The 13760-nt window shown below is 46.5% G+C and overlaps 2 protein-coding genes across 2 annotated transcripts in view; one reads left to right on the top strand and one right to left on the bottom strand.

Moving 5' to 3' along the window:
* The first annotated feature begins 1233 nt into the window (after positions 1-1233).
* Positions 1234-11935, top strand: FGF23 (fibroblast growth factor 23). Its single transcript, XM_081005743.1, has 3 exons — positions 1234-1904; positions 8962-9065; positions 11015-11935. The coding sequence occupies exons 1-3, from the start codon at positions 1682-1684 to the stop codon at positions 11411-11413; spliced, it is 726 nt and encodes a 241-aa protein (XP_080861869.1). The 5' UTR covers positions 1234-1681; the 3' UTR covers positions 11414-11935.
* Positions 6725-13760, bottom strand: part of TIGAR (TP53 induced glycolysis regulatory phosphatase) — a 23783-nt gene continuing 16747 nt past the window's right edge. Inside the window, exon 7 of the mRNA XM_081005730.1 lies at positions 6725-6799. Within this exon, the coding sequence (XP_080861856.1) occupies positions 6740-6799 (60 nt within the window). The 3' untranslated portion in view covers positions 6725-6739. The remainder of the gene's footprint in view (positions 6800-13760) is intronic.

The raw sequence follows: 13760 nt of genomic DNA, 5'->3' as shown, positions 1-13760 counted from the left end.
GGTTTTTAAGGGTCCCCGCATCGCCGGTGCGGTAGGACCCAGCCCCTGCCGAGCAGACTCCCTCCGGAGCTCGGAGGGAGTCCGCCATTCGGCGATGGCGCCAACCCGGAATAAGATTCCTTATCCCTGCAACAGAGGACCAAAGAATGGGCAAGAGGATTTTCTCTTAATCCATCTAAAGTCCTCTTCAGGTGAGGGCCAACAGATGATCAGAAGTCGGATGGCAGGCCTAGTGCGCATGGGGACATTTCAGGCAGGGCTGATGAGAGCATCTCGCCACACTTTTGTCCTCTTGTGTCCAGAACAGCTGAAGAGGACAAGTTGCAGACGAAGCAAGGTCTTAGGGTGTTGAAAACTCCAATGTACACGTTCCAATTGCTCATCCGGATTCTTCGCCTCATTTCCATCTCATCAGAGTCTAGACACCCACAGGGGCAGGAGTGGGAAATCTTGTTGGCACCAAGGGCCCTACTTGGTAGTGGATGGTGAGTGAGAAGTTCACATGCTTGGATACACACACATCTCACAGGTAGGAAAGCAGTAGGATCTCAGCAATCACACTGTGTAATACCCCCTTCTCAGCTGCCCAACTGATTGGCTCTGGGAATTGCTGAGAAGCATGATTATCTGGTGCCTGCTTCTGCTCCAGAGCAAGGGGGAGACTGAGGGGACCACAGTGAATCCACCAGCAGTGGGGAGGTGGGATGGGTAGCTCACTCATCTCTGATTTAGAGGATATAGAGAGGCCAATACCCATATGTCTAGCCCCTTTGAGGACATCAGCTTCCTAGCTCATAAATGGTTCAAATGATGGTTTGCTGGAAGTGCCTTGGGCCATAAAGGTAAAGGGACTCCTGACCATTAGGTCCAGTCGTGGCTGATTCTGGGGTTGCAGCGCTCATCTCGCTTTACTGGCCGAGGGAGCCAGCGTACAGCTTCCAGGTCATGTGGCCAGCATGACTAAGCCGCTTCTGGTGAACCAGAACAACTCACGGAAACGCCATTTACCTTCCCGCCGGAGCGGTACCTATTTATCTACTTGCACTTTGATGTGCTTTCGAACTGCTAGGTTGGCAGGAGCAGGGACCAAGCAACAGGAGCTCACCCCGTCATGGGGATTTGAACCGCCAACCTTCTGATCGGCAAGTCCTAGGCTCTGTGGTTTAACCCACAGCGCTACCTGCGTCCTGCCTTGGGCCATAGCGGGGAGTCAAAAAGGGTCCAACAAGATATTCAGATTTTGTGTCTGACACCACATATTTACAGAATCAGCTGCACGGAAAGGTGGGGAGGAATGAAAATATCCTTCCCTTACAAAGGAATGGGTTGATCCCACCAGTGGGAAGCGTTGTGATGTCAGAGGCTTTTTCCAGATAACATTTGAACATGTCATTAGTGCCCAAAAGCTTACTTTGGAAGCGGCGTAACCTCCCCTAAGAAACCTACATGCATTCCTTTTTTGCCCCCGCCTGGATTTGTTGAGGTCTCAGGACACTCCCAAAATATTGCTATTACAAAACAAAAGGGATCCCATGTCACTCCGCTGCCCTTTATAAAGCTGCTGCAAAAATTGTAGGGAGCCTATGTGAGGATTCACTCCAAAGGAGAGGGAGACACAGGCGAAGGGAGGAACAGATTAACGGATCGAGTTTCAGGTTTCAGCCACTCAGAAAGAAGAGCCATGTGCCCGGTCACTCGCTGCAGCTTCCTGAGGTTCATCCTGCTGGCCGCCTGTGGCTGCAAGGCAGCTACTGCTTTTCCCAACGCCTCGCCGCTACTCAACCAGAACTGGGGAAACACAGACAGACTCTTGCACCTGTACACGTCCACAGCAAGAAACAGCTTCCACCTGCAAATCAACTCCAATGGCCATGTGAATGGAAGTCCTCACCAAACCGTTTACAGTAAGTACCACTGAAAGGTTGAGGGGAGCTGGGAGCTGTTTCTCTCAGTTTCTCATTTTTCCAATAATAAATTCAGTTCACTGCATTACTACGTCGCTTGCCTTTTTTTTTTTTAAAGTCCTCGTGAAAATTTGCCAGCATTTTAATCCGCATTTCTCCTCATCCACACTTTTCCCCAAGCAATTTACGATTCATTTCTGTATGTTGTTTTCATTTCATCTATGCATTCTTACGGAAACTAAGCACCTAACCTTTTGTGAACTGCTTTGGGGTTTTGTTCTTTGTTTCTTTTACAATCGAAAGGCGTATAAACTTTATGAAATAAATCGATGGCAACATAAGCATTTCCGTGCACGTTATTTGCTTGGAGAACTGTGTGGCAAAGTTTGGAGAAGTGTGGATTGTGAAGGGCAGATTTCTTTGAGTTTGCATATAGTTTGGTAAGGTGCGAACTGCGGAGGCTTGCGATAAAAATGTGACCTAAAACGACATTCCCTCCATCCTGCCCCTCCAGAGGAAGAATGCTGGGAATAAACAAGGGAAAATGGGCTGCCTTCATTTGCAGTTAGTGGCTTCCTAGAAGTATTAGTATAACAGCTGCATTACCCAGTCCACTATTAATCCCATTTTAGGTGGAGAAACATGAAGCCCAGGGCTGCTCTCTAGTCCTAATGTTTAATATGGAGATTTAATATTTCAATATCTGTAAAAGTGGCAGACTTATTAGAAAGAGAACGTGCCCATGGTTTGTTTCCATTAAGAAAAACCAGAAACTGAGCTCTAATTAAAAGCACAATTCAGTCAAAAAAATAAACATCAACTGCATCGTGCCTTAAATTTCAAATATATACAGAAATGGATTTATTCATTCCTTTCACTGCAGAGAAATTGAAGCACAGCTTTGCATACAGGACAGGGAGCGTTTCCTGGACACGTCTGCATTTTCCAAATTTTAGGGGAAATTAGAACCTGTATTTTGTAAGTGGAAATATTCATTCCACAAGCGGGGACCCACTATAGAAAAGGGCTGTTCTCGTGATGTCTCCGGACCAGGAGCCTTGGAGGAAATTGGTTTTCTAGATCCATTTCAACTGGGGTTTAGGCCTGGTTTTGAAAGAAGGAGACGCACAAAGAAAGGCCCCAAAGGATGAGTGCAGGGTCTGGGCCGGTTCATATCACGAGAGGCTTGGATATTTCGGTTCTGAGCTATTTGTGGCTTTATAGCTCAAAACCAGCACTTTGAATTGGGCCCGGAAACTAATCGGTAGCCAGTGCAATCGGGCCAGGATTGGTGTAATAAGCTCAAACAATCGGTCCAGAAAGATACCATAGTTGATGGTATCAAAAGCCGCTGAGAGGCTGAGGAGAATTAACAAGGACACGTTTCCCATGTCTCTCCAGACAAAGGTTCTCATACAAGGTGACCAAAGCAGTTTCTGTGCCAAAGCCAGACCTAAACCCCAACTGATATCGATCTAGAAGACCAGTTTCCTGCAAGACATCTGGATCAGGTCCACAACCACCTGCTCAGAAACCTTGCCCAAGAAGGGGATATTGGCAACTGGCCAGTAGTTACTTAGATTTTCCAAATCTAGGGAGGGCTTCTTGAAGAATGGTTTTTACCATTTCAAGCAGGCAGGGGCAACCAAATCTTGCAAGGAAGCATGCATACACACATACACAGACTGGGGCAGAGGTATTGTTTAGGGGTTTTTGTTGGGGGTGGGAGTTGTTGATGTTAATTTTTTATATCTTTATTTTGGATCTTATGATTTATGTGAAAAAAATTCAATTCGGTTGTGTACTCGATGTTTTGTTCATGACTACTTCTGTTACAATGGATGCGGGTGGCGCTGTGGGTTAAACCACAGAGCCTAGGACTTGCCGATCAGAAGATTGGCAGTTCAAATCCCCGCGACGGGGTGAGCTCCCGTTGACCGGTCCCTGCTCCTGCGAACCTAGCAGTTCGAAAGCACATCAAAGTGCAAGTAGATAAATAGGTACCGCTCCAGCGGGAAGGTAAACAGCATTTCCGTGCGCTGCTCTGGTTCACCAGAAGTGGCTTAGTCATGCTGGCCACATGAACCGGAAGCTGTATGCCGGCTCCCTTGGCCAATAAAGCGAGATGAGCGCCGCAACCCCAGAGTCGGCCACGACTGGACCTAATGGTCAGGGGTCCCTTTACCTTTACCTTTTACTTCTGTTACATTTATAGTTACGTAATTTTGCGTGTGTTGTAAGCCGTCTTGAGCGTGGTTTGAACTTTGGAAAGGCGGCATACAAATAAATGATTGATTCTTTGCTTTTCCACGGGGTCTAGCAAAAAGGGAGATGTGGTGTGATGCCTCAAGATCAATGAACTTGCCAGAGTAGGTGAAAAGTTTTTAATCAGCCAATCACTTTTTGCCTTAGCATTCCTTCGCTCGATATGTACGTTCATACTTATCTTTGGATAAGTGAATAATAATAATAATAATAATAATAATAATAATAATAATAATTTATTATTTATACCCCGCCCATCTGGCTGAGTTTCCCCAGCCACTCTGGGCAGCTCCCAATCAAGTGTTAAAAACAGTACAGCATTAAATATTAAAAACTTCCGTGAAGAGGGCTGCCTTCAGATGTCTTTTAAAGATAGGATAGCTGCTTATTTCCTTCACATCTGAAGGGAGGGTGTTCCACAGGGCGGGCGCCACTACCGAGAAGGCCCTCTGTCTGGTTCCCTGTAACCTCACTTCTCGCAATGAGGGAACCGCCAGAAGGCCCTCGGCGCTGGATCTCAGTGTCCGGGCAGAACGATGGGGGTGGAGACGCTCCTTCAGGTATACAGGACGGAGGCCATTTAGGGCTTTAAAGGTCAGCACCAACACTTTGAATTGTGCTCGGAAACGTACTGGGAGCCGATGTAGGTCTTTCAAGACCGATGTTATGTGGTCTTGGCAGCCGCTCCCAGTCACCAGTCTAGCTGCTGCATTCTGGATTAGTTGTAGTTTCCAGGTCACCTTCAAAGGTAGCCCCACATAGAGCGCATTGCAGTAGCCCAAGCGAGAGATAACCAGAGCATGCACCACTCTGGCGAGGCAGTCTGTGGGCAGATCGGGTCTCAGCCTGTGTACCAGATGGAGCTGGTAGGCAGCCGCCCTGGACACAGAATTGACCTGCGCCTCCATGGGCAGCTGTGAGTCCAAAATAACTCCCAGGCTGCGCACCTGGTCCTTCAGGGACACAGTTACCCCATTCAGGAACAGGGAGTCCTCTACACCTGCCCACCCCCTGTCCCCCAAAAACAGTACTTCTGTCTTGTCAGGATTCAACCTCAATCTGTTAGCCGCCATCCATTCACCAACCGCACTTATATGCTATATGCACTTATATGCTATATGGGAGGCTTAGAATCATAGAATTGTAGAGTTGGGAGGGGCCATGAGGGTCATCTAGTTCAACCCCCTGCAATGCATGAATCTTCTTGCGCAACGTGGGGCTCAAACCCACAACCCTGAGATTAAGAGTCTCCTGCTCTACCGACTGAGCTATCTCCAGAGCATCAGACAGGACCAGAAATGATAATGTTTGTCCTGTACTTGCAACACGTATAGCTTCCCAATCATCAAAATACAATACAGTGGTACCTCGGGTTAAGTACTTCGGTAATTCATTCCGGAGGTCTGTTCTTAGCCTGAAACTGTTCTTAACCTGAAGCACCACTTTAGCTAATGGGGCCTCCTGCTGCCACTGCGCCGCCAGAGCCCGATTTCTGCTCTTATCCTGCAGCAAAGTTCTTAACCTGAAGCACTATTTCTGGGTTCGCGGAGTGTGTAACCTGAAGCGTATGTAATCTGAAGCGTATGTAGCCCGAAATACCACTGTAGTTACAACCAAGCTGGTACACCAGTGGCAACATGAATCTAGTTATCCAATTTATTCAAGCTATCCAAGTGTGTAACCAGGAACAGCTCATCCAGGGGCAACTTACCCATAGAGGCTAGTGGCGCAGAGCGCTGGGGTGCCAAGTTCTGGAGGGCACCAGGGCTGAACGCGGCACCTCCCAGCATCCGCTCACAACCGTCGCCTGCCTCCGCCATGCAGTGCCGAAGCAGCGCCACGCCCGGAGCCTCCATCTGTCATGGCCACCACTGCACGAAGTGGCCAGCTGAGCTGGGAGGTGCCGCGTCCAGCCCTCGCCTCTTCTCCGCCAGAGCCACCCTCCAGCCGCTGCCCGCCTCCTCCAGCCCCGCCAACAGCGCCATCCTCCCTAAAAAATTCTGGGAAATGGGGGGGCAGAGGGAGCTTTGCACCACGGTGCCAGATATGCTTAAGACGGCCCTGAGCTCATCTAAGCTCCCGTCTTGTCTGCTCTCCTCAGCACTCCCTTCTCAACAGGCAGCTAACACACTAATAATAATAATAATAATAATAATAATAATAATAATAATAATAATAAATTTATTATTTGTACCCTGCCCATCTGGCTGGGTTTCCCCAGCCACTCTGGGCGGCTTCCACAAAAACCAAAAATACACTAATATGTCATACATTAAAAACTTCCCTGAACAGGGCTGCCTTAAGATGTCTTCTGAATGTCAGGTAGTTGTTTATCTCTTTGACATCTGATGGGAGGACGTTCCACAGGGCGGGTGCCACTACCAAGAAGGCCCTCTGCCTGGTTCCCTGTAACTTGGCTTCTCGCAGCGAGGGAACCGCCAGAATGCCCTTGGCGCTGGACCTCAGCGTCCGGGCAGAACGATGGGGGTGGAGACACTCCTTCAGGTATACAGGACCGAGGCCGTTTAGGGCTTTAAAGGTCAGCACCAAAACTTCCTTAGACTTTGTCGTCAGGGGAGAACCATCGTCTCCAGAAGAGCAGGAGGTGGCGCTGGCGCCCTCATTGCTCCCTGCAGGGAATGACACCAAAGGAAGTTGGCTGGATCATACCCATTTCAAAAAAGATTATATGGGAGGCTTATAAAAGAAGAAAGCTTGCAAAACATGTAGCCAATGCAGACAACACTGCCTGTTTATTCCAAGACAAAGAGTATTTAAGGGCATAACTAGACAAGGCAACAGAGATCTGTGACTGGAGGGGGGGCTGCTGGGGCATTTCTCATACTGCAGGGGACCTGCATGAAATGAGTGGATGTTCAACCTGAGTATGGCTATCAGCTATCTGATCTGAACCTTCCATGTTCTTCCTTATTTATTTACTTTAGTCAAAGTATTTCTAGAACACACTTTCTTATAAATATTGCAAGAAGATACACAACCCAAGAATGCAATACGGTGGTACTTTGCGTGTTGAACGGCTTGGGTCCCGAACAAATCGGCTCCCGAATGTCACAAACTCGGAAGTGTTCCGGTTTTCAAACGTTTTTTGGAAGCCGAACATCCAACGCTGCAGGAAGCTCCTGCAGCCAATCAGAAGCCGCGCCCTGGCTTTCCAACAGTTCTGGGAGTCAGACTGACTCCCAAAATAGATAAAGTTGGACAGCCAAGGCACCACTGTACTAAAAGCAACATAAATGCCAAACAGACCCTTAAAAGCAGGCTGAGTGTTTTATTTATTTCTTCTCCACTGGGAGAGGCTGCCTTTTGTGGGCCATTTTATTCATTCATTCATTCATATATACATACATTCAATTTGTATACCACCTTTCATCTGAAGATCACAGGGCAGTTCATAACATATACCATTGACCCTATTATGGGGAATGTTTTGTTGAGATGTCATTGGTGTGAATTGCTAAGGTTTTTTTTGACAGTTAGGTGAGACCCTCCTCTCCGATCTTAGCACTTAAGAGATCTAGACTGACAATAGGTTTGGTTTGCTCAAAATGTCCTTATGGGCCAAATTCAGAGGCCTGCCAGGACTAATTAGGGTGGAGGTACAGAAGCTCCACTGGGACGCGGGTGGCACTGTGGGTTAAACCACAGAGCCTAGGACTTGCTGATCAGAAGGTCGGCAGTTGAATCCCCGCGATGGGGTGACCTCCAGTGGTTCGGTCCCTGCTCCTGCCAACCTAGCAATTCGAAAGCACGTCAATGTGCAAGTAGATAAATAGGTACCGCTCCAGCGGGAAGGTAAACGGCGTTTCCGTGCGCTGCTCTGGTTCGCCAGAAGCGGCTTAGTCATGCTGGCCACATGACCCGGAAGCTGTACGCCGGCTCCCTCGGCCAATAAAGCGAGATGAGCGCCGCAACCCCAGAGTCGGCCACGACTGGACCTAATGGTCAGGGGTCCCTTTACCCTTTACCTTTACAGAAGCTCCACATTGCAGTCCTATAGCCTTGGGGGCTGTTCTGTTCTTCAGACAGTCTAGAGCTGGTTGCTGGTTAGGGGGTACATACTGAGTGCTCCCACTCCATAACCAAGTTGACTGGTTGGCATCCATCTGTCTCAGGAGACAATGAAGGAGTGTGCCTTTGGGAATGAGGTCAAACTGTTGGCGGGTTACGGTGCCTGCTGTGGCTGTAGAGATGGGATGTAGGCGAGACATGTTTTGTTGCAGCCGGGGCAGAGGAAGATTCCTGACTGTGCTGTTGCAGATGCACCATGGCGCTTATTCTCTCTGCACTCTTCCCAGTGGTCATTTCTCCTCTGGTCACTGCTGTGGATGCATGACCTGACTGCCCGTCTCCAGGCACTGCGGTCATCTGCAAGGGATTCTCGCATGGCAGGGTTAATGCTGCCAGCCTTAATCTCACGTTTGCAGTCATCTTTGTAACACAAGAGTTGGTTTGCCAATTGGCCAGCTCCTCATACGGCACATTTCAGCATGTACAGAAGTATAGCATTACATATAAATATTAGCATACATATTGTAAACCAAATTCGAAATGAAGTGATAGCATGACAGAATACACTATCATTTCTTAGAACTTTCCTCTTCCGATTAAAATTGTGGGCAAGCTTTTTTGCCATACCTCAACTAAAAAATGGAAGGGTTAGTCAGATAACTCTTAATACTTTGGGACTGGATCTTGCCCTGTGGCCACCAGATGGTCATCTTTGGTTTACGGCATTAAATTATCTCCTAATGTTTAACCATTTAAATTTCAGGTGCCCTGATGATCAAATCTGAAGGTGCAGGCTATGTGGTGATAAATGGCGTAAAAACTGGGCGCTTCCTCTGTATGGATATTAATGGCAATATCTTTGGATCGGTGAGTTCTCATATGAATTTTTCTGGCATCTTTCAAGTGGTGCCACATGCCACAACAGCCAAAGTGTGATTCTTTAACTTGGAAATGCAATAAGCCACTTCTGCTGCACTTCTAAGGAAACCATTGTCTTTTACCCTTTCGCTTATGCCTGGGATATCGTTTTCCTTCAGGCCCCTGCAGTTCTTACGAGACACAATGATTTATGAAGGATGTCCCACATTTCTTTCTGCCTGCACAACACCACCGGCATGCCACACCTGTGCTACAGACAACACAGAGGGCTGCACAATTTGCCCTCTTCAGTTTGATATTGTGAAACCCAGGGCTTTACATACCTGTGAGGCTGTTAACCTAAGAATAGGTAAAGGTAAAGGGACCCCTGACCATTAGGTCCAGTCGTGACCGACTCTGGGGTTGCGACACTCATCTCGCTTTATTGGCCGAGGAAGCCGGTGTACAGCTTCTGGGTCATGTGGCCAGCATGACCAAGCCGCTTCTGGCGAACCAGAGCAGTGCACGGAAATGCCGTTTGCCTTCCCGCTGGAGTGGTACCTATTTATCTACTTGCACTTTAACGTGCTTTCGAACTGCTAGGTTGGCAGGAGCAGGGACCGAGCAACGGGAGCTCACCCCGTCGCGGGGATTCAAACCACCAACCTTCTGATCAGCAAGCCCTAGGCTCTGTGGTTTAACCCACAGCGCCACCCGCCAAACTTGGAAGATGTGAACTCTCTTTCCACCCACAAATATGCACACAATCTTGGCAGTCACTCAAACAACTGCCAATCTGCATGTTCCTCAACAAGTATTTCAGATCAAAGTATGCTGCTTTATATCAGGGATGGAGAAGCTTTGGGGCAGGCAAGAGGGGGCGCATCTTTATTTATCTCTTCCCCTGCAGACCAACGGCTTAGTCATGCTGGCCACATGACCCGGAAGCTGTACGCCGGCTCCCTCGGCCAATAAAGCGAGATGAGCGCCGCAACCCCAGAGTCGGTCACGACTGGACCTAATGGTCAGGGGTCCCTTTACCTTTACCTAAGACAACCCATCTGCCCATCACCTTATGACATAATGACATCAGATAATTGTCCAGTGGGTGGTCTAGTCCACTGGTTGATGTTTTATTGAAACTGCTGCTAAAAAGGAGCTTTTCCTTTCCATTTTAGCAGTGGTTTAAATGCAAACCACTCTGTGCTCCTGGAACAAGGCCCACTCCCACTACACCAGCAAGAAGATGCCAGGGCAGCTGGGCACTGTTTGCAAGGAATAGTTCTATGGGCCAAAGTGGTACCCCTGCCAAGCCACATTTGGCTCATGAGATGGAGGTTCTCACCCCTGCTTTATATCTTTATTCACTGCAAAAAAGTCCAGATGTCCATTTATTAAATGGTAGCTTATCACGGGACATATAACCATTTGATAAAGCTTAGTTATCACACTTTAAAAAAAGGATTTCATCACTTTTCTGCTTCTGTGGATTTCTGATCCCCTCCCCCCAGCATTATTTGTTTTGAATGTGGTATTTTTCTGTGCAGAATCTGGATTTATTTTTTATTTTGTGTTATTTTTGGTAAAGGTAGAGAGAGAGAGAAAATAAGTAAAAACAAAGAACCATTGACAATGCAATGGGAAAGACTAATAACTCATGAGTTCAAATGTTTTAGATGTGAATGGTTTGGAAGGTACCAAACATCTCACAAGCTGTAATCTGTCAAACAGTAACACTGTTATCTATAAAATACTGCCAATGCTAATTCCATTGCACATGCAATTAAAAATACTAAAATAAAAAATGTTGAAATCAAATATCGTAAAGACATTTAGACATACCAAATATGTGGTAAGAACCCGGACACCATTCAACATCTGAGGCAGAGAATTTTGATGAGCATTTTCCACTCGAATGTTAATACTGTTCTGATTGTGGTTTTTGTTTCTTCCTTCAGCACTTCTTCAGTTATGAGGACTGCACTTTCAGACATTGGACCCTGGAAAATGGCTATGATGTCTACCAGTCTCCCAAGTATGACTATCTCGTCAGCCTAGGAAAAGCTAAGCAACCTTTATTCCCCGGTATGAATCCACCACCGTACTCCCAATTCTTGGCCAGAAGGAACGAAATTCCTTTAGTCCAATTCAACACACCAAAACCTAGCAGACATACGAGAAATGCGAGTGCCGATCCCTGTGGCAGTATCATATCAGCCGGAAACCTCTCTGACAACCCAAAGGCGCAATCATCCACATATCATGATGTAGATGATTCACATGCCGAAAATGGAGACCCCAACGGTGCAACGTTCAGCAGGTGGTTTTCAAGCCCTAGGACTGATATCAAAACCTGAACCAATCTGTAACAGTAACCTGTTTTCTGTCCTGACGAGGACATAATCTGAACAATTATTTTAAAGTATTTGAAAAAATGCTTTAGGACTCTGATACAGTTCACAGTATCAGTTTAGAATAAGGGTTTAAGAAATAATTTATATATATTTTTTTAAATTCTGGAATGTTTAGGCGTTTTTGTCTATATATAAAAAAAGAAAACTCAGCAACTTTTGGGGTGCCCTGGTTTTTACATTTTGAAATATGGCAACCCGAGGCTAAACAGTACTGAATCAGAATAACCAATGGTCTGACAATATAAGGCAGCTTCATGTTGAGAACTTGTCTTGGAAGCAGCCATAACTCACAGAAGGGATAATTTTGTAATGTCCAGTATCCCCAAGAGTTGTTGCCTGACAGGTAGATACAGTGGTGCCTCGCAAGACGAAAAGAATTCGTTCCGCGAGTCTTTTCGTCTTGCGATGTTTTTCGTCTTGCGAAGCACGGTCCGTCACAACTGCGCCTCTTCAAGCGGCTTTAAAAAAAAGCGCAAGACGTTTCGTCTTGCGAAGCAAGCCCATAGGAAAATTCGTCTAGCGAAGCAACGCAAAACGGAAAACCCTTTCGTCTAGTGAGTTTTTCGTCTTGCGAGGCATTCGTCTTGCGGGGCACCACTGTAGATATAGCATGGGGTAAGATGGACCAATGGTCTGATCCTGTGTCAAATACATCACTGTTTTCCTCCCTTCTCTCCTTCTCTATGCTGCAACTTTTACTACCAATTGTCCACTGTGTTTAACCATCCCTTATTAAGAGCAGAATAGGTAACCATTAGGTCCAGTCGTGACCGACTCTGGGGTTGCAGCACTCATCTCGCTTTATTGGCCGAGGGAGCCGGCGTACAGCTTCCGGGTCATGTGGCCAGCATGACTAAGCCGCTTCTGGCGAACCAGAGCAGCGCACAGAAACGCCGTTTACCTTCCCACCGGAGTGGTACCTATTTATCTACTTGCACTTTAACGTGCTTTTGAACTGCTAGGTTGGCAGGAGCTGGGACCGAGCAACAGGAGCTCACCCTGTCACGGGGATTCGAACTGCCGACCTTCAGATCGGCAAATCCTAGGCTCTGTGGTTTAACCCACAGCGCCACCCGCGTCCCTTGATTAAGAGCAGAATACAGTATAACAAATATGAATATGCTTCTCTCCTGCGCAAATCATTGCCATAATGTAAGGGATTATTTGAATATTCTCACATGAAATAAAGCAGTGTAAGCGTGACAGATTGGCTACTAAACCATTATGGTCTGAAACAGAGCAAAACTTGGAACAACTTCAGCTACAGCTGAATCAGAACCAGGAAACGTAGCAAATGGACTGCCTGGTTCTGTTTGCAAGGACCAAATTTTTCTTGACTGAAGCTGTGGGTGAATATATAAGCCATATAAGCCATGGATGAGGGAAATAGAAAAAACGTCTGTCTGGGGTTTTAATAATACTTGGCATGTGTATGGGAGGGTGGGGGGGGGCAGAGATACAAAGCAAATACGTTTCAGCCCTAATGTTTTTGTAGCCTTTCAAGCTCTGAATTTTTGGTGTAGCGTGAAGAGATGGCAAGTTATTAATACTACCACAATGGAACATATTTCCTTCAACTTACATAATCCTGTTGAGCTCTAAGAAACAAGCCAAGCTACCTGATCAGCAGAATTATATGCCAGAGCTCTTAGTGGAGACAGTATCACTTCAGACTGCAAGTTAAAAATTTACATGTTTGAATGCTTTTAAAATCTGTTAACATATCCCTTGCTCTTTGACTTATAGCTAACTGTCATACTCGAAGCAGAAACACTGAAATCTGTAGACTTTAGTTAAGTCCACAGATTTCTGTGGGCAGACTCTTGAGTATGACTTAATTGGATGCCACCCTTTATGTAAGTGAAACAAACCCAGATCCTCCACATTTGATGTACACATTTTGTTCATCTCTGCAAAAGCTGCCCCAGGAGCTCCCATGGGGTGCTTCAAGACTTCAAGCTGGTTTTCCTCCTTTCTTCAAATCTCTTGAAAGTGCAAGTAGGAAAATAAACCTACAATACGCTGGAGAGATTTCACACTTTTCCTTAGCACACTATACTAACCTATAGTGCTTTTCAGAATGGCTTTTTGTTTGCACTGAACTCTGAACTCATCAAGATACTAGACCTTATTAATAACGAGACAATTTTGCTGACCTGTTCTTAGGATAAGGGTGCCAGACAATCGTGGTCATATTTACTCAGAAGTAGGTCCCACCGTAGTCATTGAAATTTACTCCCACAGAAGTATGTGTGATTGTGGCCCCAATGCTCAGTTCTAAGGAAACATT

This window comes from Podarcis pityusensis (genome assembly GCF_964106645.2).
Source record: "Podarcis pityusensis genome assembly, chromosome: 5".
NCBI lineage: Eukaryota > Metazoa > Chordata > Lepidosauria > Squamata > Lacertidae > Podarcis > Podarcis pityusensis.
The sequence above is the reverse complement of the archived record's forward strand: the minus strand, read 5'-3'. Positions and strand labels throughout refer to the sequence as shown.

Coding starts and splice junctions, on each gene's coding strand:
- FGF23 (XM_081005743.1), top strand. CDS start 1,682: ATGTGCCCGGTCACTCGCTGCAGCTTCCTGAGGTTCATCCTGCTGGCC. Junction 1,905..8,961: donor TCCTCACCAAACCGTTTACA/GTAAGTACCACT, acceptor TTTAAATTTCAG/GTGCCCTGATGATCAAATCT. Junction 9,066..11,014: donor ATGGCAATATCTTTGGATCG/GTGAGTTCTCAT, acceptor TTCTTCCTTCAG/CACTTCTTCAGTTATGAGGA.